A 24800-nucleotide genomic window follows, 5' to 3' on the forward strand; every position below is an offset into this window, starting at 1 on the left:
TTTATTATCCTTTATTTGCGGAAGGAGATGAGGGAGGGTGTTGAGAATGTCATAAGAGGTGTTTCAGACTACCAATGAGAAACATATCTTAAAAAAAAATATTGAGGAGTAAGTTACTGTTTTCTGTTTCTTGTCAGGTGCTAGTAATGTAAAGCCATTGGATGGTGTGAAAATTCTTGATTTAACCAGGTTTGTATTTTGTCTGTGATTTGGAACAGTCTGTCTAGATGCAAATTTTCGGATAGGAAAACCTAAGAAAATGTTTTTGTTTTTTTTAATATTACAGGGTGCTTGCAGGGCCCTTTGCCACAATGAATTTGGGAGATCTAGGGGCTGAAGTTATCAAAGTGGAAAGACCAGGTAAGATTTTTATGTATCTATTTTAGATACAATAAGAATGTGGGGTAGTTCAGCAACTATTTGTTGATGTATTTTAAGTAATACATGACAGAATGCAAGACTGAAGACATTACTGTATCTGTTTGGTGTGTTTCTGGTGACAGTGTGTGTATGGTATTGTTCTAAGAAAAAATCGTAGCTATTTAATTGGGGTTTTTTTTGAGCCAGTAGTTTTCAAGTTTTGGGAACATTTTACATATTCATACTATTTCTGATGTGGTAGAAAACTAGTTATTAGGAGGTTTGCTTATACCTGTATGATCCCTTGGCTTTAAATTTAACACTGTGCTCCACCTGTGTGTTTTGATCAGAAGTAGTCGATGTCTGTATTTAGAGAACAGTTGAAGTTGTAAGGTCAGGTAGCTTTTTCAGATACTAATGTACAAAACAGTGCTGAGTCATCACTTACTAAAGTGTCTTATTCCATCACTCAAAGCTAAATTGATTTTGTTTGAATTGTTTGGACTTTGCTTAGACTGTAAATTGGGCTTCTGAATGCTTAGGTGTTTGGTGGGTTTTGTTTTTTGTTTTTTGTTGGGTTTTTTTTTGTGTGTGGTTTTTTTTTTTTTATCATGTGGTAAGAGGATTGAGGATTAAAACAGGGTTTTAGGTGTAGTGTTTGACATGCAATATTTGACATACACACAAATCCTTCCATCAATTAGTTACATAGGAATTACAGAAAAGGTGTTTTTCCCATTTGGGAATTCAGAATTTTCAGCTTGGTTCCCTCTGAGCCAAAATGTCTCAGATAATTTTAAATAGGAATACATTTTACTACTCAGGATTAGAATACTGATAAAATGACAGGTGCTTTAATTTTGGAAATAGACTCCACATTCTATTCTTCTATTTTCATTTTTATTATTACAGGAAAGAAAGGTAATATGAGCATTTAAAAATATATATATACTGTTTGTTAGCACTGCTTTTGTGTAATATTATACAGATCTAGCGGGGCAGGCAAGCATCTTGACTGGTAGGGTATAAGATGACTTGCCCTTCCCTATCAACTTTCTATTGAGAATAATTTTAATATTGCAGCACAGTTTCAGGTTGTTAATTAAAAATTACCTGGTTGGAGAAATTTTTCTTTGGAATTGTGCAAAGTGAACAAAAGTTATTTTCTGCAAGAGGTAGTTTCATCTTTAATGTCCAGGATCTGATATTCCTGTATAGGTGGAGATGGAAGTTCATTGGAAAAGGGAGATTTCTGAATTTGGATGAAAATCTTCATGCTAGTGCTGAAAGTGTCTGAGGTTTGTGAGCTGTGAGCATGTAGTTTCAAATGCAGAAACTTCTGTAGCTCCATCTGAGTTTGATTGGACTCTGGGTAGTTAGCTTCATAAATAGAATTAATTTTATTTTTGTGTATTTGAGCTTAACACAATGGTTTTCTCCCATTTAGCACATATGCTTCTTAATTAAAGAGTTGTTGAGGACTGGTAATGATAAAAAATGCTTCATTCTTGTGGAATAGCTATACTTTCTAGTTCTTAAGACCATACAAGAAGATTAAAAAATTGCATGACATTCAGGTCTTTTTTTAGGAATATTTTCTGCATTTGGCTTTCAGTTTTATACATCATCATGCATTTGAGGCAAGAAATTATGCCACAGCAGCTGCAAATTTTCATGTATTTTTTCTTTCTTGAAGTTTCAATTTTTTAAGTTTCTCTTTTTTGGTATTATTACTTTTGAAAAGAGCTGGTGAAGATAATTACACACTTGAGATACTAAAACATATTACTTTGCCTATATTTTATTTTAAATAGGAAATATTGGAAGTTTGAACATTTAACAAAATGTAGAATGTCTAACCGAAGTCACACATCAACCTATGGGTCATCCTTAATCACTCACCATTGTTTCAAATGTTTTCACTTTTGTGGCAGGGCAGAAGCTACATCTATTTTGTACTATCTGATGAGTTTGACAGTGGTATAATTTCAAGTATCTAGGTAGTAGGAATGGAGAAATGTCAGTGTTTAGGTATGAAGTAATGGTTTTGGAGGTATGCATTCCAGGTCCTAGAGTTTTGTTTTGTGACTGAAGGAAAAGGGCAGCCTGAGAATTCTGAATTTCAAACATTTTAGAACATGAGTAATTGGCTCTTTCTGTGAGAGGATATCTACTTTCACAGGAGTATTAATCTGTAAAGGATAGTAGCCACAGTAGCATCCTGGATGGAAAGTATTACTGAAATGTGTTGTTTTGAATGGCTTGAAGTGGTAATATACAGAAGAAAGATATTTCCCGTCCCGCCCCCCAAGCTTGCTGCTTGAACCAAACTAGTCCTTTGACATACTAAACAGTACAGATGCTGATAAGTAATTAAAACATTTGTATAACTTCTACCACAGTCGATCTGAAATGACTGTAGACTGTGGACTGTGTTACTTTGTGTTACTGCAGTGTATAGCACAACTGTGACAGTGGCTATATGATGTAAGACCTTCAGCTTGTTTCTGTGTCTGTGCTAGTATCAAAGAGTCTTCTGTGTTGCCTCACTAAGGAAAGTTTTTACTCACGTGAAGTTAACAAGTAGATAAAGTCTAGTTATTGAAATAGATGTAGGAATGTGCATGCTTGCTAGAATTCGGGATGTTGATTATGTCTGAATTTAAATTTAGCTTTAATTCTAATTGAAATAATTGCCAGTCTTCATGACATTTAAGAAAGGTTTCAAATTGGAAATTAAGCATAAATCATACACTGACATCAACGTCTGCAGCAGCTTTAATGCCATCTTACCTTTTGCAATTGCTTCCTTTCGTTGGTGTTCAGCAGCGTGCAGTTTAACAAGTTGTTGCTGATCAGTGGTGTCTTGACATTGTGTCCAGAGTGTTTCAGGAATAGCTTGTTGACCATGTGCACTGTGTGACTTGGTGCAGGGATAGAGCTGCTGCTAAATTCTTCCGGATTGCCTTAAAGAGTGACATTGTAGCAGTGCTTTAAGGTAAAAAAACAAACCCCAAACAAAAAAGCCCCTTCCACCTTCCCCCTGGGTGCCCCCCCCCCCCCCCCAAAAAAAAAACAAACCACAAAAAACCAAAAAAAACCCCAACAACAAAAACACCCCAACAACCAACCCCCCCCCCAAAAAAAAAACCCAAAACACCAAAACACCAAAACAACCAAAAACCCAACAAAAAACCACACCAAAAAAACAACCCACAAACAAAAACAACCAAAAACCTGCAAATAAATTGGTGGTTTGTGGCTGTATAGTAATATTTTAAAGCTTAAAAATAGTCCCAGCACTAGCAAGCACTGTGTTCACTTTGCTTAATCACGTTCACTTTTAGGTGTTTTTTGATATAAATATCTTACATATATAAAAAACTAATTTTTGTCCTGCCTGCTAGATGAAGCTTAGGTGGTTTAAATATGTTGGGGGAAAACTTTTTATTCTTTTTGTTTGTTCATAGTGGGATATTGGACAAATACGAAAATGTGTTGGCATTTCTTTCAGGAGCTGGTGATGATACAAGAGCCTGGGGTCCACCTTTTGCTGGAACAGAAAGTGTTTATTTTCTCAGTGTCAATAGAAATAAAAAGGTAAGTGGAGTGTGGCATTGAACATTAGCCAATGTTTTCTGTAATTACAACTGAAGACATAACAGTTCTTTGTTTGATTCTTAACATATATAATGGAGCAATAGTTACATTGGCCTTAAATTGTGATGAATAAGTTTCAGGAGAAAAAACAAAGAGTTCCTTTGAACAAAAAAGGCTGCAAACCTCGTATGGTGCTGTGGTCAGCTGAGGCAAATGCAAAAAGCAAGAGTGGTCCTGAATGTCCCCAGCTGGTGGTGCAAATTGACTGGAAATGAACACTGCTGAAAGTCAGGGTTATTTTATTTGAAGGATCAGTTTTTTTCAGGGGCATCAGCTCAGTTGACGTGCTTCAGCTGGAGGAAAGCAGGCATCATACCACAGTTAGGTTGGCTAAAGGTAGCTTGTGAAGTTTCAGGTTTAAGATGAAGTTTCACGACATGCCTGAATTGTTTAATGGCTTGCTGCCATTGAAACAAATGTTTTTGGCGTACCCATGCATGCTTGCAGTAGCTGCTCTGCAAACATACAGTGAACAGACTGCAGTGCAGCTTCCAGCTGTGCATCTGCCATACTCGTTTCAGTGCTTGTCTGATATGTTGGTGAGACATTTCTGCTTGCTTTACCAACAATTCCTTTTAGCAGGGAGAGGTGGTGTGTGTGTAAATATTTACTTATTTGATTTAGCTGTAGTGTGAAACTTGACTGTTGGTTATGTTTAGAAGAGGCTGATAATCACCAGAAGGGCTTTCACATAAATTACTGTTGTATTTTTTTTTATCCCCAGAGTATAGCTATCAACATGAAAGATTCAAAAGGAGTAAAACTTATCAGAGAGGTACGTTTTGGTAGCATGAAAACTGTGCCTATTTTGATCCTGAGTAATAAAAAATAAACTCTATATTTCAAGTATTAGTTTGATATCTGATATAATTTTAAAAGGTAAGTTAAGAAAATTTGTTACATTACGGTGTATAGCCTCTGTGCTCTGTTCCTTTGGTCTCAATGTTAAATGTAATTTCTAATGATTTTAGATATAAAATTTACGTGAAAATGTTACTGAAAGCCTCAAATGAAATATTGTGAGGAAACAGTCTAACAGCCTAGTGCTTTCCTTTTACTGTTGCTCTATGTGATCTTGTACTACTTCGTAAGAAAGATTCAAGCTGGACTGATCTGATGAAGTCAGTGAGCAGTTTACGAAGAGGAGATACTGGGCTCCAGTGTTTGCAGGTTTTTGAATGTTACAATGTATTCATGTCTTCTGTTGCTGTGTGTCTTTCTGAGAAATATTGTCCTGTAGGTAAACTTGATGTTGGATTCTTTTTTCAGTACTTGAGTTCAGAATGTAAGGGTCTTTTAAGAGTGATCCATTTTTCCATTGAAAAATTAATAAAAGTATCACATCTCACATTCTGTGGAACCTGTGCACTTTGTCATTCCTTGTTTATGTATTGAAAAATACAAGACTTTCTACTTGCCAACGCTGTGGTTTTAGCCCTGCAGTACTAACACATCTGAGAGGGTGAGCTGGCTTTTGTTACTGTTTGTTTCAATATCAGTTCCAATCAGTTTATCACAGTGAGACTGTATGTGTCTTGCAATAAATGGAATTTGTCTGGTTGTATTTTTTGTTGTGAATATTGCCTGAAATGCAAATAGATTAAGTTGCCTGGTACTTTTTACCTTTGTTCTTCCCTGTCAGCTACGTAAGACTTCCACATGAAGCATCTCTTTAGAGTTTATAACCCAAGGGTTCTGTAGTGTCTTTTCTATTTGCAGAGCAGAACCATTTATCGTTGATTTGTTATGAAGTTGTATGTTTATCTTTTAAAGGTTTTGGAAATGGATACAGTCATTTGGAATAATTTTGCATGGTATAATGCAGATTTTTTTTTTGGATAAACTAGTTACATTCTAAATAGAAGTTGTTCCTCTTGCACAAGAGTAGCTTGTTATTTGACCCTTAAAAATGGTGAAAGAAAAAGTACTCTCTGCCATACATTCGCTGATTTCACGTGTGTGAACTGGACCTGTTTGAAGAATCAAAGGCAGCTGAGCCTTTGAGTCAGGATAAGCTGGAGAAAAGATGGCTTCAGCTTGAGCTTATGGTGTGACTGCCACTGTTTGTGGTTAGGAAGTTTCCCTTTTCTCATCTTGACATCCGTGCAGGAAGATTACTGATTGCTTCTGGTTTTAAATGTATAGCTTTCCGCCTGTGATATGGAGAACCTTTTTATGGTCCGTGGAGTTGAGTGTCTGGTGACTTAAGAATTTGCAATACAGCTTCTGTACTTCAGGCTCAGGTATCTGGTTAAGTTCAAATCCCACATAATTTTTGAATCAAAGTTATCAGCTTTCTTCTCTCTCATTTGTGCATCCTTTCTGTCAGCTCAGTACTGGGCTTCCCACCCTTTTCCTGCTAGTAAGATCTCTTGTATCACTGTAGTGTAGAGCCATCATGATGCTGAAGATGGGATAGCTGGCAGTAAGAGTATTTAGAGCTACAGACAAATGCTTCCTGCCAGCAGCAATATTAATTTTTCCCTTAGCTTGATGTCACTGAAACAGTCAAGCAGTGTAGGAGAATTATTTGCTAAGATGTGATGTTATGGAATCAGAAGTGAGAGAACTAACTCTGTTAAATATTTACCACACTAGCTGTGGAAATGAGGCAATCTCCTGTGAGAAAGTTATTTCTTAGCTTGTTACTCTTTTAAGAAGAGTTGCTTTCATAACCATTACAGCTTTCTGTTCATTAAATCAATGGCATCCTTATCTGTGATATAGCAACATTGTGGACTGAAGTGATGAGGCATTACTGAAATGTGACTCCACTTGTGGAGTTGTTTGTCACTTTGCTTGATTTAGGGTGGTAGTTTTTTGGAAGTATTTGGTGCAGAGGTCTTGACATTCCATTATTGCATCTCAAATGGAGCCAGAATATAACTACTTGTGTTTGGAGTTTTGTTAAAAAGGATATGTAAAGGGAAGTTATCTATAACAGGCTTTTGTTTTCAGTTGTCTCCTGGAAACATCAGGACAGATGTGTATAGAATTGAGGGTTGTTCAGCAATGTAATTGTTACTATGAAAAATAGTATTTGTGTCTGTAAAGCGATTGATGGCAAGAAGAAATTCAAATTTGTGACACTGGTTACTCATACAGAAATATGAATCATGTCCTGAGCCTAAGCCCTATAAAGTAAGGTAATAAAGTTACAAATTTTCATTAAGAAAGGTAGCATGGTTAGAATACTAAAAACAAAGGAGTAGAGAGTTTTCAGGTATATGACAAAAGGACAGCCATGATAACTCAGTCAGTAGTATCAAGTAAGCTGAAGAAATCTTTTTATCAGGAGTCCTGGCTGCTTTTCTTCCTTTGGCACAGCACTACAAAATGCTTGTCCAAGGTCTGCTCTTTCATAATTACAAGATTACATGATTCCCACAAAATTATTATTTGGTCATCTTTTTTATGTTTATTTATTCTGTGCCACTTGTAGCCCTGTCTTCCTTCCTAATGCTTTTGGCTTGCTATTAACTGCTTCCCAAATATTTGTATGTCTACCTGAATGAAATTTTTTTTTTTCACTTCAGTGTTGGTATGTGCACCAGTCCCATGCTCTGACATCCTTTTGTTGTAATACGGCTCAATATCTCTTTAGAGCATTATTCAGCAGTTATTGTCAGAAGCTTCTTTTAAGAACCTTGAGGATGATACCTTTCTCCTGAGTATTTAGCCTTAACTGTTTAACTTCTCTATTCGTGAAGAATTTGGGAATATTCCATTGGTTGGGAGCTGATGGCACTCCTTCCCTTTCATTACCTGTAGCTGATAGGTCAGCATCTCATGCATGCTGTCTCACTTGATAAAGCAAACTATTCACACATGCAAATACACAGTGTGTGTGTGAGTGTGCACATTCTCCTTTGTGTGGAGATTTTGTAAAAAAACTAAAAAACTAAACAGAACTTCCAAAAGGTATGATTAGTTAGCTTTTTAAAGTTAGGACTGTCATTATTTGTTATTGTAATTCAGTTTAATGACTACTTTGGCATGCATGATGTCTTTTTTTTTTTCTTTCCTGAGGCACAGACATTGAGCATATCAGTGTCCTATCTGGAATACGTAGTATTCCAACTCAGGTCTGTGTTGTATTGCTCTGTTAGTAGAGGTTTAAATACAAGTGATATGTTCAGAGCACTTTGTAGGACGTGGAAGTGTGACATTTCAGTTGACAGTGGACTTAAACCCCCATTGAGATGGAAAATCCCTTTGAGTTTTAAAAGCATACAGTTTGTTTGGATCAGAGTTTGAATCCAGTTCTCTGCAGTGGTAGTACCACTTATGCTTGGTTCAGTGAGCATTAAAAAAAGTACTAAGCACAGACTGCTGCCTTTATGCATTGAAGACTACTTCCAAGCGTCATGAAAACTTTAGCAGCAGAGCTGATGCAGCATTTGTAGGATGTCTTGAAAACTCAGGTTCATTTCTTTCGGAGAGTAGATATACTGCTAAACTGGGCCCAAGTCATTGTATCAGACTTTAGCGTTGTTGCCATCCCATGTATATTTCTAAGCCCAAAGGTGTGGTGCTTTTTATGTTATAGTACTGTATGTCATGCTTTCTTCCTCAGTGGCTCGTAGTAGCTCTTTAGTATGAGATAAACAACTCTCAAACCATTTTAGCCCATTGGATAGATTATACAGTTCCAGTGAAAACAATACAAAAGCTCTATCTGATTTTGTCTCTTGAATGAATTAAGCTAGTGCTGTAGCATTACCAGTTGGAAAAGTATGAACTGTGAAGGATTTAAAAAGAAAATGAAACCCCCCTTGACTTTATTTGCATAAAGGCATACTATTAGAGAATAAAGAGCTTGCCCCTATTGTGTTCCACTTGCCTTACTTTGGTGGCCTCATCTGCTGTCCTGCACACAGGGTTGGGACAGCTGTAGATCAGTCTGAGCTACTTCTGTTTTTACTAGCAAACACTTTAGCTCTGTGGAAACTTGGATCTTCTTGAAAACCTTCCTGTGACGAATGCCTGTTATTTAATAACTTCCATGAAGTTATGTTCTGTTCACTTCTATGGAATCGCAAAATAACAAACCAGCCAGCTGTCCACATTGAAACCCAGCAATGCTTTTTAAGAATCTGGAGACTGTTTCTCATTTTGCTATAGTCCTACAGGTTCTTGATAAAACAACTTTAAAAATAGTTGATAACATATTTTAAAATGCACCTTTACTGTATGCTGAACTTCATTTCTGTTAATGTCTCCTTCATGCATCCCATTAACCCATTTTTAAGTGGTGTGGTACCTTGTCTGAATAAGAATCAGTTTCTATTTTTCTTGTTAAAATGCTTCCTGGTTTGGCACCCTCTTTGGCCTTACATTCAGCTGAACAGCCTGCATGCTAGAACAAAAAATGCTTTTGATTGTTGTTATGATGACAGTAGTTTATAGAAGCTGGTCTAATATACTGTATGTATTAAGCAGACATCAACATGGTAGTTTCAGAGAATGTGACGCTCATCAGCTGCAAATAGCGTTAAGAAACTAAATGTCCTAGGCTATGCTTAAAAATGTGTGCACAAACGTGGGTACCTGTCAGGGAATAGTTCCAAAAATTCCAGGGGGCGAGTGGGGTGCGACCAAGAAAAAATACTCAACGGCCCCAAGGCATGCATCTTTCAGTGTGTGGTTCTTTTGCTTTGGGAGTTCTCAATTTGTGTTAGTCGTCTTGAAACTTGTATATGTGTATTTTTAACTTTTATAAGATAAAAAGATGCAATTTAAAGCCCGTTAAGGTTATATGTTAATGTTTAACTTCAGTGGATTTTTGGACTAGGTCATTCATCTAGATGCGATGGAGAAAGTCGCATTGCAGAGCGTGACAGCACTATTCTAATTGAGATGACTGTTCATTTTAACCCAGTAAAATTTTTGGGCTCGCTATTCTGTTTCTACATACAGGAAATGAGATATGTGTCTTCTGTTACAATAATTGTATTCAATGATTTTAAAATGAAAAATAATCTCTAAGTTTATTTCTATGGTAGAGATAGCTTGAGAAAAAGAAGGGAGAAAACGTGAAGGATAAAGGTTAATATATTCTAAGGGCAGGTGTAAAGGTGATGATTGTTCTGTAAACTATCATCAAGTCGTGGGACATAGATGTGATACCAATAATGTAATTTTATCATAGTTTCATCTAGTTGCTTTAGGATTTTGACAGTTGTCTTTCTAGATATGCAGTGTCTCTAATATGTAGTTTGCAGAGATGCATGGTCTAACAGGTAAAGAAAAATCTCTCTAGGTTTGTAAGTTTTGTCAGAAAGACTGGAGCCATTTTGATTAGTGAGATTTTTAAATTAAGTTACATGAGGAATTTATTGAAGTTTTGGAAGTTCATTAACAAATCTTACTTGTCCTTTTCTTTTCTAAAGCTTGCAGCAGTGTCTGACGTTTTCATGGAAAACTACATCCCTGGGAAACTGGCTGAAATGGGTCTAGGTTATGAAGACATTAAGAAGATTGCTCCTCACATAGTGTACTGCTCAATAACAGGTAATTTCAATTGCTTGTGTTCATTATTTCCTTTATTTCAGGAAAAGTTTTAAAAGTCATGTGGTAATATACAAGTATATTATTTTGATGTCGGTTAAGATCAATTGAAAGACTGAGAGTTTGTTCAGTTCAAAAACAGGTATAGAAAAATTGGGAGGTAGCAACCATGACGACAGCTTGTAAGTTGTTCAACAGTGGCATTACCATGCCAGCCTGGAATGTTCCTGTTGACTTCAAAGGAGCCAGGGTTGGCAGGGCTGCTTGGATTTTCCTTTGCACTAGCTGAAAACTCAGATATTTTTAAAAGTTTCTTCCCCCTGCCTCCAGCAGTTCTAATGTATCCGTTTACATATTGCAGCTTTCCAGTCTGGTAACCTTAGTGTTTGTTACTGAAGCACCTCTCTCTTCACAGTTGCGTGGTTATATGTTCATGGAAGTTGTACACTACATTCTGTTGCCTGATAACTGAAATGGTAGAACAGTTATAGGTACCTTATAAATGCTGGGGAAAAATGAAAGGAAAGTAAACATATGAATATCAGGAAATGCATACATGTAAAAATAATTTTAAGTCTGAAAAATCACTTAAAAAAAACCCCAACTGAAAATGCCCCAAAAATCTTGATCAAGCACTAAAATGGAAGGACACCTGCATGTAGTCTACTGTTAAAATAGAACTAAATGAAAGCATGAAAGTTACAGGTATTTTTAGATTGGTTTAAAGTCTTAGTTACAAACTTGTTATGCCTCTGAATTTCTGAGGAATAAGTGGCTTTGGCTTTTTAGTTACTCTGTATTGATGTTGTTTGATAGGAACCAAATAGCTTTTCAGTCTATTGTGACGTATATATCATGTTTGTATGGTAAATGTCTGAAGAAGACAAGAGCAGAAAGGCAGTTCAGGGCTTGCTGAGAATCTCTTCGTTTAAACACATTTTTAGGTTGGTCAGTGGCTAGTTACCACAATGTTTTTCATATTTGCTTATGCATGTAATCTCACAACTGGAATTTGTCAAGTGGTTTTTGGATATTTATTTTTTGCTTAGCTGCTGTACCCATAATTAATGAAAAAGAATAAAAATTATATCCAAGATACAATTTATGTGAGGTAATGGCCTTTGATTTGGTAAATCTGTTTTTCCATTCGTACTGCATGTTAACTTTTGAGTGCTTTTGTAGTTTACTGATAAACAAAATCTGTACTTGAAGTCAGGGCCTAAGGAAAGATACTATTTAATTTCACAGATTCATGGAATTGTTTAGGTGGAAAGGACCTCTTGAGACCATCTAGTCTAACCCCCCAGCTCAAGCAGAGTCAGCTACCGCAGGTTTCCCAGGATTATGTCCAGCTGGGTTTTGAGTATTTCCACAGCTGCTCTGGACAACCTGTTCCAGTGTCTGATCATCCTCACAGTAAAAAAGCTTTTCCCATCTTCAGGAAAACTTGTCTGTTGCCTCTTGTCCTGTCAGTGGGTGTTACTGAGAAGGGTCTGGCTTGGGCTTCCTCTTGCTCATTCCCACCCACTGGCTATTTATATGCATTGCTAAAATCCCCCTGTGCTTTCTCTTGGTTTGGCTGGAGTCTCACCTGTCCCGCCCTCTCACCACGTGTCAGGTGGTCTAGTCTCTTAATTGTCTGTGTGGTTCTGTGGTAAACATGCCTCTGATTTCGTATTTGTCTTGCACTGGGGAGCCCATGACTAGATACAGTACTCCAGGTGTGGCCTCACCAGTGTTGAGTAGAAGGGAAGGATCTCCTCCCTCAACCTGCTGGCAATACTCTTCCTAATGCATTGCAAAATATTGTTGGCTGCCTTTGCTACAAGGGTGCATACTTCTGTATGTTCTGTTTAAAGTGCTCCTTAACTTCCTCCACTGAGGGTGAGCCTTGCTGCAGACTTCCCCTCAAATCTCGGGGGCCTAGGACTACCAAGGGCCGGCTTTCATGGTAAACACTGAGGCGAAGAAGGCATTCTTCATGTCTTTTTGTCACCAGTTTCCCTGCCCCATTCTGCAGTAGGTCCGTGTCTCCCCTAGCTGTCTTTCTGCTGCTGGCTTGCTTGCAGAATCCTTTCTCATTGCTCTTTGCATCTTTCATCAAATTCAATTCCAGGTAAACTTTGGTTTTTGTAATTATATACTTGCACATGAAACAGTGACTGTACTCCTAAGTTACTTGCCTCTGCTTTCACCTCTTGCACGCTTTCATCTTGCTGTGAAAACAAATTGGACAAAGATCATATAATTTTGCTGTTGAAAGCTTGAATATCACAGTTTACAGTTATACATAATGAAAAACACAAACATAAAAAAATACATAACTAAAGATTCTTTTTTATTTATTCATGGAGTGTGATCATTCGAGGTTGAAGGTATTTGGGAAGTAAGAGGTAAGTGGTGTTTGTCAGATGCCTATAAAACAACTTGGGATCTTCAATTATAGGTGCTTAAGTCTTGGACATCCAACAGGTGACAAGGAACATCTATTTAAGGATGATGCACCTTCTAGGAATAAAGGCAAAATCTCTAATACTCTTAAAAAAAAGGAAAAAAGACAGATCATAAACCAATTAAGTCAAGGCAGAAAATAGGAAAATCTCAATCTAAGCATATTAAAAGAAGCAACCAGACTAGGACCAAATGTGCATTTGTCACAGAGAAGGCATGATGGTGATACTTGGGAAGTAATTTCCGCACACACACACCCCCCGCCCCATTATGGCAAAAAAACTGATTTAAGAAAAAATTGCTGCTTGATTTTTAAAAGCTCTGTGGCCTGATTCTAGATACTACAATTCAAAACAGTTTTGTGCTGTGGTTGACTCTACTACATTCAAATATACCTTTTGTTTTTTTTCCAAAGGAGGACAGGAAGAAACTAGAAGAGGTTTGATGTAGTAATGCTTAGCTTAAAAAAAAAACCCCAATGAACAGTGACGAGGAGATCTAGTAGTTATAGTTAAAATACTTACTGATAAAAATGGCTTAGATTAGGAGCTCAGATTAAAACATGGAAAGAGACCAAGAGAACTTTTTTGTTTGTTTGTTTTTCCATCAAAAATAATGCTAGACAAACAGCAAAGGAGGTTGGTAAAAGCATTAAAACATCTTTATGGTAGCCAAGTTCTGTACACCATGATTTATTATGGGGAAGGTTAGGGAGTTTGCGTACTTGAGCGATTTTCTGCAAGGGATCAAGTTGGAAAACTTTGTTAATCTGAACATCTAATATAAAAGACTTTTAGAACAAATTGGTAAATGAGTATTTATAAATCACCTGTAGCACTACATCCAAGCAAGGTGAACTTTTGGACTTTTGGTCTGATCCTGTGTTTTATTAAGACATGTCATAACTTTGCCAGTGAAAACACACACATGTAACTGAATACATCAAGCTGTTCATGTAAACATAGCAATTAATTCAGTTTCATTTTCTAAAGCAAACAGTGAACCTAATAGGCAATCCTTTACTTTTGCAAGGCATGTCTCACCCATGTTGCTTGCTATTCATGGTGTTCAAGTGCTTTTCTTTTTCTTCTGGGTTCTTGGTTGTGGAGGCCTGTTGAAACTAGTGGGATTCAGTACAGAAATTTGTCTGAGAGCAGTGACTTGGATGTTTTATGCTGGGTGTTGCAATGTTTGACCCAAAACCCAGGTTTCTGTAAGCTGAGACATCTGAGTTGGATGGCTGGTTTTGTGAGAGATTGGTGCAGAAAGCAGGTAACTGCATTCTGAAAGGGCCACCAAGAAGTGCTCGGTTCCCCTGAGTTGAGACAGGAGCTATGCTTGTGACAGTGTAAGAAAATAAGGACTGGTACTGAAGCAGAATGAACTGAGACACACTGAATCTAGTAGGTTCCTGAGAGCTCAGATGTAATATTTGGGATAGAAAGAAACTAAGAACACAATCTAAGGTTATTTGGTAATGCCTTAGTTATGTGTATATAAAATGCCTAGCTAGGGATACGGAAAATATGAGTTAAGGAAGATGCAGAGAGCAGTATTGTTTGTCAGATGTAAGAGATGTGCTGGCCTAGAACACTGAATTAAATGGACTGGTTGTCTTCCCAAATGTTGAAAACGGTTGAGACAAATCATCTTGGTTACAGTAACCCCTTTTACGTCTAAACAGTGGGATTTCATCCATCATTTGGCATTTCTTGTACAGGCTGTGCAAGAGATAATAGAAATATGTTCGTTTCCAAGCCCTCTCTAGTTTGCGGTCTTGTGAAATTTAATGGATTCACAATATAGCGTGAATTATGTTCTGAGGTCTTTGAACAGAGGATAGGAGTAGTTTATACTTTTTAACTCAGTTGAGTACGCTTTTTTTAAGGATGTATTTTATTTATCATGACTATTGTTAACAGACAAAATTGTGTTGGTGATTTTTAATGACTGTCATGAACTGTATTACATTTTAGATGTGAGAATATGTAGACAGACATTTTGGCATAACATTCAATAATAAGTAGGTAATCAAGAAATAAACATGTCCAGTATGTCAGAATCGGAATGTTTTTCCAAGTTTAATTTCTTATTTTCTTTGATTTTCATGTTAGCATATATGCTGAAGACATAGCTGATTCATTTAATAAATTACAAAAAAGTACTGGACACTACTTCCCTTATCCAATTGGTTAACTCATTATTGAGACTGGATATCATCTGGAATGTTTTGGTTTCTTATTTTTGGAACCATATTCCTTTCAAGTTTAAACTTCATAGGTATGGAATGCAATCAATAAACAAGTTTTGAAGAAATCAGTTTCACCATATAGTAAAACATGTCTAGCAGCTGTGATCAAGATGTCTTTAAGTTTCTTGGTTCTTGTTTTTTTTTTTTTTGTCGCAGTCACTTATTGAATGCAAGTGTACATAAATCAAAATGGATATTAAAACTTTTTAAATTTAGGGGTTATCCAAATATATGGTATTTCTGACTCTAGACTGTACTGCATCCTTTCCTTGTGCTGCTCCAGAGAGTGTGCTCAGGTAGTTGCCATTCTTATTGTTACCATGGTTGGTCCTTGCACTTTGGAGAGTGGTGCTTTCACTTTTTAAAGACTTTGTGACAAGGCTTATGTGAAAATAGGGGTCTTGCATTTGTCTTCAGACCTCAGTGTCACCAATAGCCTTTTTGTAAAGGCTCACCTTCTAGAACATTTTTATCCCAGTCACTGGCTGGTTCGGCACCTGCTAGCTGCATTTTGCGTTTGTGGTTACAATGATAGTAGCTGTTAGCCAGTTATGGATTAGGTTATTTGCTTGATCCCTGAAGCGGTTCAGATGCTGAATGAATGCTCTCCTTGTGAAACTGTTCCTGTGTGTCCTGGTACATTGGAATTTCTGTTTTATACTGCTTGACGTGGAACCAGGTGGGGCTGGGCTGTCTTCAGAGTGTATTGCATTGCTCATGTGGTCATGAATGGCTCATATGTGCCATTTGTAATATAACACTTGTATGTATTCCATTAAACTTATTTCTCCTTCTGGATGGTAGGTAAAATATCATAGAGATGTAATCAGCTTACCTCTCATTCATTATTTCCTTTGGCCTCCTTGCTTTAAGTTGTAGTATCACCATGAAATCTAGTCTAATCCCAATTGTTTTTATTGTTCCTCCTAGTGTCCCTTTCTCCTCACTTTTTGTGGCCTACAGACTAGTATTTCTATTCTTCTCAGCCTCCCACCTACACGATGCCTTTGTGCCCTCTTCTTGGTCTTTTTGTCAAATATATTTCCCTTCCTTCTTGGTCTGCACCCTCCCCCCTGCCCTTTCCTAGCCATGACTGTCTAGCTCAGCCAGTTCAGACTCTTTCCCTCTCCACTTCAGTTCCTCACTGAACACGTTTCCCCTTGCTTCCTTTGGCTTCAGGCTTACATTTTCCTACCAACATCTTTTTCCAGCCCATCGTGTTCTCCAGTCCTTTAGAATCTTCATTCTAACCTCCATTTTCTTCTGTTTCTCTTTTCCTACACTGCAGTGCTAGCAGGAATCGAGCAGAGGGGATACTCTGTGCTTGCTTTTTGAGTGCTATCCTCGTGCACAATAAGTGTGAGCAGTAAATACAAATAAAAACAGGACTAGAGCATGCTCAGTTGGTCTGTGGGGACAGTGTACATACATTTGTCAGAACAGAGTGCTGGGATGTATGGTACGATGGAACATGCATGCACTTCATGGACTGAATCTTTGGAGATTTTAGCCTTGAAGCACTAAAATATTTCCTTGGAGAGCGTATATGTCCCAGCCCCCTTGATACCTTAAGCTAGATTTGAGGATTTTTCTAGTGGAGAGAAGATACAGCAGCATTAATAAAAAAGCATAACCATGACAAAAAGGTCTCCCGTTCTTTAAAGTCTTCACTCTAAAGAGCAGAAATTCTTGGGGTTTTAAGCAAACAGCTGTAAGCTGTTTTTTCTAATGTAGCAAAACAAACCTGCTTCCCCCCCCTCCCCCCTTCCCCAGTGTTGTGCTTAAGAACAGCAGAAACATTCTGTGAGAAATTCTGAAAACATTCAAAACTCTGATTGTTATATAGCTTAAAGATCAAGATTGGACTTAATTTGCATTAAAAAAAAGCATTTAATGTACATGTATGGAGGTGACTGGTTCAGCTGAATGGGCATGTATTGCGGCAGAATATAAAATCTGAAATAAATGCTTCTTAGAAGTCAGAAGATATGCTACTTTATAACTTACCCAGATTTGAGCTATTTTTTTTTTTTAAATACAGGAATAGTATTTCTCCCTTTCTAGATTTTGGACTGTTGCAAGTTGTTAGTGAGAGTAACATGGAATACAGTGTGATTTTTCTTAAAGTTCAGAGTCACGTGTAGGTGAAGAGTTTAGACACGGGTAAGCCAGATGCAGCCTCCTTAGTGGCATTTTGGAAACTCTGATTAGCAACTGAGTTGCTTATCCAAACAGCTCTGATAGAATATATCCAGCCCTGCAGTGACTGTTACAGGGTTGCAAGGATTTCCCAGATATTTCCCAATATTCCTGCTGTTTTGAGTGCTCTTGAGCTCCAAATTGCCTGTTCTAACTCACAAGTTGGTTTTACTGATGAGTGTAATATTAGAACTAGTTTAGATGTATTTCTTCGGGTCTGTGGCTGAGATTAGTTTAAATTTTTGACAATTGGCTGGTTAAAGTAAAGCATATACAGGTCTCTAGGGAATGTCCATTCGTTGCTCTTGGTACGGTCCGGCTCGCAGTTTATTTCTGAACAGGAGGGGGCACTGTTTAAAAGGACAACATTGTCTTCAAATCAAAGCACTTTATTGATTGCGCCCCCCCCCCCCCCCCCCCCCTTTTATTAAAGCCTCTGAAGGCAATATGTTTTGAAATAATTTTGTAGTTGTCTTCGAATGACGAAAGCTGCTACTCGCAGATTCTCAACCCCATTCCCTTCCTCTGCTAAGCTGTGTGAATTGTGCTTACTTCTCTCTTGCCTACAGGTTTTGCCAAAGATAATGCTCCTCAGGGCTTTTTTGTCTCTTCCTTTTCTGGGAAGTAATGCTTCATATCATACGCAGGTTGCTTTGTATGCTGCTTGTAGCATTACAAAATCTTGTTTCAAATTTTATTTTCTGTCATTTTAGTCCTTAAATGCTTAGTTTTCTGCCTTCGAAAGAAATTTTACTCCTATAAAGACTCTTTGGAGTGATTATGCATGAAAGAAATTGAATACATATGATAATCATAGAAAATCTTAGAAATATTCTTAGTTAAACCAAGAGGAGCTACGAAGATAACATTTTGGGGATTGGTATTTTTTTATTAACTTTCTGTTACTGTAATAAATAATATTTCTTGGACATTTTCAGCCCCCACCCCAAAGAACTTAGTCTTAACTCTGAATTTATAAATACTTTGACTGTACTAAACTGTTAATTTGTTAGCAAATGGTATTGTTGTAAAAAAGTAAAAAGTTAGGTAGAAAGAAGGCAAAACTTTTATAAAAGTGTTACGTGTCACCTGAGTTTCATATGGATCTGAATCTGGAATTGTATATGTGGCTTTAATATACATAAAGTCCTTAAGGTCCATAAGTTATCTTCAAAAATAGTAAGTAAATCTTGTGTCTTGTGTGATTCTGATGAATCTATTCTAAGCTCCACTCATCTACATAAAAGTTAATAGTAACTCAAAAGAACCAGCATTTGGTACTTCCCAGTACATCATCTTTTTTACGGGTAATTTGTTGTGGCTTCTCATGAGAGCATTTAATGTTACAATTTTGATGTATATCTATCTTACTTTGCCCCCAGTATTTTCACAACAGGAAAGAAATGCCAACTGCAGTGTGATTTGCTGGGCAAAGGCTAGCTGAAGTGTTCTTCACATCCTCCAATTTGTTAACTAACTGTGGTAATATGTGGAATTGCCTTGGACTAAGTACTGTTTGTAGACTCCTTTTTACCAAGTGATGCCGGTCTGTAAAATTGTGGGTAACTTGGAGTGTCTGTGTCTTTGTGCCCACTCCTTCCCCTGACAAATGGCATGTGATTTCTAGGTGGTTATAGTCTAGATATAATTAGCTGGTACGAACTGATAGCTCCAACTTAACAAAAAAAAATAAATGCTGTGTATTTCATAGTGATACTATTTGGCAAAATAATTTCTTGATGCTGTAAATTCTTTATTGATAGCATACAAGTAGAAAACTGAGTTGTATTCAAAAGCTGGCTCAGTGGTTGCAGTTGTCACTACATAATAGCAGCTATAGAAGTGTTCCTGATCATTAATCTGTTCAAAAGCTATTAAAATTTGTGACCCAAAAATACTAAAAAGAGAATTTTTATTTTTTGGTTTTGTAACTAAAAAAAAAATAAAATAGAGACTCTAAAACTAGGCAGAACAAACTGGAGGGGAACACAAAAATAATAAAAAAATAATAATAAAAAAGACAAAGCCCATATAACAAAATATGTAGGCTGGTTGAGCCAAATAACCAATGCAAGCAGGATGATGCGCAGAATTAAATGGAAATTAGAAGAATTAACTGAGAATTTAAAGCATTAAAAGTCTTTTAAATATGTTAGAAGCAGGAATAGTTTGGAGAGTGAGGTAATTAATGAAGCTGGAAGCTGCAAAAAAGAGGATTGATGTCTTGGTACTGGTCTTCAGTAAATGGTGTTCATAGAGAACATTTCAACAGATGTCTTGTTCTCTAATACTAGAAGACACTGCATGAGGACTGGTATGTTGGAGGAGGCATTGTCAGAACAAACTGGGTGTTGTGCTTCCAGTAGCTCTTAATGTGGCCTAAGAACAAGGAGGCAGGTCTGGTAAACTGCGAATGTTGTACCTCGCTTACATAAACACAACAATCACAGGCTTACAAGCCTTGAAATATGAACTTAAGTGCTGACAGTGATTGAATAAAGCATTTGGAGGGGAAAAAATTGTGAAGCTTCTACCTGAGCTTGAGTTGATAAAAATAGAGCCTTCCAGCATTAGGAAAGAAAATCAGGCCTTTCCAATCTGTTAGTTTTTGCGTTATGCAGTTGGAAGATGGATGGATTAAAGACTTGATCTGTCAGGTTTTTTTGATAACTGCCCACTCACAGACAACTTCAAGCTAAGAGAAATTAGTAATCGGGGTCTAGAGATAAAATAGTCTGAGAATAGTTTTTGACGAGTTGAGTAGCAGACTGAGGATTTGTGGAAACAAAAATCATTATTGGGACAATATAATTACCTATCTATAACAGCGTAATAAACCTTGTGCTATGTATTTTGACTATAGTAAAGTTTCTGACTCTTTTGAGTAATGCTTTCATAGACAAACTAGGAAAATGTGATGTACAATAAATAAAAAAAGTAGTTCAGGAGTGGTCACAGTCTCCCTGACATCTTAGCTCTCATGGTACATAAATAATTATTATTGGTATTTCATGATTGACATGGAAGGCAGTACACTGTTGCTGGATATTTTTTTTCTCAAAATAGGTGATGGAATAGAATGTGGATGAGCCCCAAATCCTCACGTGATCATGAGCTACAGGGAATTTGTCATGGGTTTTAGAGTTGAGAGGCAGGAGGCATCTGGAGCTGATTTACAGGTAGAAGACATCATTTTCTTAAAGCCTTATACTCTTTAAAATTGCTTTTGGGGATGTGGCTAACTCAGAAGAGAGAGCTCACTTCAGTTTTTCATGCCTTGACTCTGCTCCGTTTTTCTTCCCAAAGCCGGGTATTTAAAGCACCCCAACGTCCCTGTGTCAGTACATGCACATGTGATGAAGTCGTGGTGTAGAAGCTGAACTTAATGGCCTGAGAGCTCCATGCAACTCTGAAGGCCCACAAAGCTGAAAGGGAGTAAATCTATACAGCATGATTCTAATTAAAAATAGCCTTGACCAAATTGTTTACTAAAGTGCAAGGATAGAATTGAACGTTGGAGCAAGTCCATTATACTATGCTGAATCAGAAATAATCAAGTCCTTATAATATAGCATGGAGGACATTGCTTTAAAGAGGCATTCTCAGAAGGCTTGGTGGTAACAGTGGGGCCTGATCGAAGCTGAACACAAGTCAATGTCAGATTGTTAGATGAAAGACTAGTATCATACTGCATTATATGAAGACAAATATGGCATAAATGACTGTTTCTCTGCCCTGCTCCACACTGGTAAGGTCTCAGTTGGAAGGCTAGGTCTGCTACTGGGTACTGTATTTCAAAAAATTTTTGGACAGCTGAAGAGAGTTGGGAGAACAATCTGAGCAATCTATAGGTGAACAGCATTGCATATTGAAAGGTAGCTTGGAAACTTCAGGTTTTTTCCTTAACAAAAAAAAAAAAAAAAAGCTGCTATGATCAGAAGAAACTGCTGTAGTCGTCTAGCCATCTCTTCCTAAAGCATTCTGTATGTTTTCACATAGTAGTTCTTAAATTAAGATCCTGATGGTATGTGAAAGCATAAAAAAATAATTCCTTGCTTAACCTGTAGAAATAGCTAAACTACTTCTTGGTATTCAAAGAATGAAAGTATTAAGAAAATAAAATCTTAAGAAAAATTCTGGGAGCTAAAATAAGTGTTCAGTCATGACAGTTGGAGAAGTAGGTTGTCTTTGGTTTTCAGAGAGTGAAGTAATTGGGAATGCAAGAGCAGCATACAAAATAATAAATGGTACAGATACAGTATTAGCCATTTTCTTTCTCAAGTGTAATAAAGGCATCTTGTGAAGCTGGAAGACTGGATTTTTAAAACTGGTAGTGCATCGCAGAGAAAATTTTGCCTTTTAATATTCTGCAGAGTTTGCTGCCTGATGTTCTTAAGAGAAGGAGTAGATAATTATATAGATCAGGAGAACAGGCACAATTATGAAGATATTCCCTCAGAGGGTTTGGAACAAGCCAGCAGATAACTAGTGACTCTTTCAAACACTGAACTAAGTGGTGTCAGTTGTATGTACACCTCAGGACCAATATGTGAAAGAAACTCAATCAAATGTAATGGTGGTCTGATTTTGAGGAGGGTAGGTTACTATGACCTTGCAGTTTTTAGGTACAGAGAGATATTAATTGAATACTTCAGTGCTTTTCTGCCTTGTGCTAATGTGCTGCTTTGTAATTTGCAGTGGCAACTACATGTTTGTACAGATTGGGAACTAGTTTCTTCTGCGGTAAAGAACTAGCTTTATGGCATGCAGCTTCTCATGTGTAATTACTCTGATATCTCAGGTGGCCATCAATGTATAATCAAATGTCCTGATGCTTTTAAGACTATTAATTCTAACTATTCTGCAAGAATTGGGAACAGCATTCATTTATAAAGCACAAGGGTTAAATACTGTAGAGCAATTGTCTCGTAAAGAAGTTAAACAAAAAGCTATGATTGGAAATTTGCTTGATGTAAATCAAAGCCAAGGAACTAGTTCTCCCTATGCTGCCAGGGAGTAGGACAGTTTTTCAAACTATCATTCCTTACTTCTTGTGTTCATCATACGAAAAAAGTAGCTAAAGACTCTGATGCAATCTCTATTTGCTTTATACTGTGTTTGCAAGCAGAATTTCTACAATTTAAATGTCAAATTTTCATTTTGGCTGAGCCACTAAACCAGAAAACTTTAATATAAAAAGGCAAAGAATTTGCTTATGTGAAGAAACTAATTGGCAGAAATGCAGATGCCCAAATATTACTTCAGTGATGTAAAAAAAGTACTTTTTTTTATTATAATTTAGAAAAAAAATCAATTGTTTCTCTGAAGAAACAATTCTTGTTTCTAAGAAAGCAATCAATCACCATGGTGGTGCGTTGGTTTATCGGTGGTGGTCTTATGTGGTAAATAGGTCTAGTGGTAAATTCCCTGAGAGAACAACTTAGATGTGTTTATGTAGCTTCTTTCCTTTACAAAAGTGAGTTTATGAGGCCAGTCAGAATACATTTACATCACTCGATAGTGTTGCGTAGGCAAAAAAAGGGAGCTGTCTCTGAACTAGCATGGTAAATCGGCCTTCGGGTATTATATTTGCATTGCTTTTGTGGCTTATTGGTTGTGTCATTTATCATGGTGTAGCAGTGTGTGCTGTCAATGTACTCTTATGACATCTTTAGGACCAAAAGATGAATTGTGTAAACACAAAACTTCAGGAAGGAGACTCTGAAAAGAGAGCCATTGATTTAGAGGGAGGTGGTGCTATAGCTGAGGTTTCTGAGAATTGCCCTTATTTGTTTAGGGACAATCACATTTTAAGGACTTGATTTGTTTTGGCAGTAATGTTAAGATATTATTGTGCCTCTGCTTCACTCTTACCTTGTAGACAGTCACCTGTAAAGTCCCCCAAACTCCTTTTGCTTGGCACAAAACTCATTCCAGAATAGAGTCTGTTGCTTTAGGATTGGCATTTTGTAGTCAGTAATTCTTTCCAGAGTGAAATACTTAGTATATGAAATATAAACTGCAATCCTAACCTCATGAAATTTAATTGTTGTAAATGTTATTTATGTATAAAAGGAATCAAATGCTGTTATAACCTTCCAGCAGTTGACTGCTTTATTCAGAAATGAATTATGCAGACCGGTGGAAGCTTTTAATTTGTTTCTCTGCCCATGGTGCCAATTACTATTGTGCTGAAGCACAGCTATGCAAGCAGAGGGTTCTTTTTGATACTGTACAAGGAATTTGATCCTCATTTTTGCTGCTTATGAAGGTCTCCTAAATCTTTCCTGCTGTTTTGTATCATAGGTGATCCATCTGCAAACAGGTGTTTACCTCTCTTGCTTTCTTGGACACAAATGAAAAACATTTATATGAGTGTGTTAGACCCAGTACTCTCCCCTGCCGCCGCCTCGCTGCGCCCCGCCCCCCCCCCCCCCCCCCCCGGTTTAGTGGTGTATTTGGTGTTTTTTCTTAATATAAAGTTAGGTTATTTTGTGCTAATTTTTACTTTTACTGAAAAAAAAGTAATCCTAATCATTCTGAGGAAGACTGGAAAAAAATGACTCCACTGTTAATCAGATATGCAAACAGATGACAAATAATGGGATTACTTTGAGTTACTTCTACTTTATTGTTCATGTCTTTTAATACTCCTTTTTAAGGGTCGTATCTTTTAGAAGCCTGATTAATAGGATTTGAATTTTTGGAATTGCTTGTTAAAATATTGTGATGTTGTTCAAAATCTTCACAGATTTTTTTGTTGTTTGTTTGTTCTTGTTTATGTTGTAATTAAGTTGAAAGTGTCTGCTTAGTCTAAGCACCTGAAACTTGCAAAGGTTTTCTGTGTATCTTACCCCTAGTCAGTTGACTCGGGAAGTGTCATGTAACTTTACCTATCAATGACAAACTTAAACCCGTATCTGCTTACTCAGGAAGACTGTCAGCTGCAAACTGTTGGAAGCTGGGAGAATGTTCAAGAAAAATATTAGATAGACTTATCCTGTTCGTGTTGGCATCAGTTTTTCTCAATTGCTGGAGACAGCGTAAGTAGCTAGATGTGCCTTAAGTCTGATCTAGTGCACTTGTTTTCATATTCCTGTGCTACTCTATGCTTTTCCCCTAAACTTTTACACCCATTAGTGCAGCTTAGACAGCACGAGCACAGGTTTGCTGTGCTTTTGGTCCGTTCAGGGTGTTATCGATAGAACTGCTGCCCAAATACCAATTGCAGGACTAAAGCCCCTTAAATAGACCTTTACAACCCATTTGGAGGATGTGAGTTGCCAAAAGGTCACCAAATAGAGTATGAACCAGCAAGATATGACAGAGATGTGTCACAGAGCAGTTCAGCTTGGTAGCTTGTAACTGG

At 37.2% G+C, this 24800-nt stretch overlaps 1 protein-coding gene across 5 annotated transcripts in view; it reads left to right on the forward strand.

The window, feature by feature from the left end:
• SUGCT (succinyl-CoA:glutarate-CoA transferase) overlaps positions 1–24800 on the forward strand; it is a 337763-nt gene that overhangs the window by 3849 nt on the left and 309114 nt on the right. For all 5 annotated transcript variants that reach the window (XR_005827518.1, XR_005827517.1, XM_040591739.1 and 2 more), the window contains exons 2-6: positions 138–189; positions 287–360; positions 3875–3960; positions 4745–4795; positions 10413–10533. Coding sequence is in view for 3 of the 5 variants with exons in the window: in XM_040591739.1 (XP_040447673.1) it covers positions 138–189; positions 287–360; positions 3875–3960; positions 4745–4795; positions 10413–10533 (384 nt within the window). In the remaining 2 variants the exon portion in view is untranslated. The remainder of the gene's footprint in view (positions 1–137; positions 190–286; positions 361–3874; positions 3961–4744; positions 4796–10412; positions 10534–24800) is intronic.

The sequence above is a fragment of the Falco naumanni genome, chromosome 4 (assembly GCF_017639655.2).
Source record: "Falco naumanni isolate bFalNau1 chromosome 4, bFalNau1.pat, whole genome shotgun sequence".
In the NCBI taxonomy this organism is placed as follows: Eukaryota; Metazoa; Chordata; class Aves; order Falconiformes; family Falconidae; genus Falco; species Falco naumanni.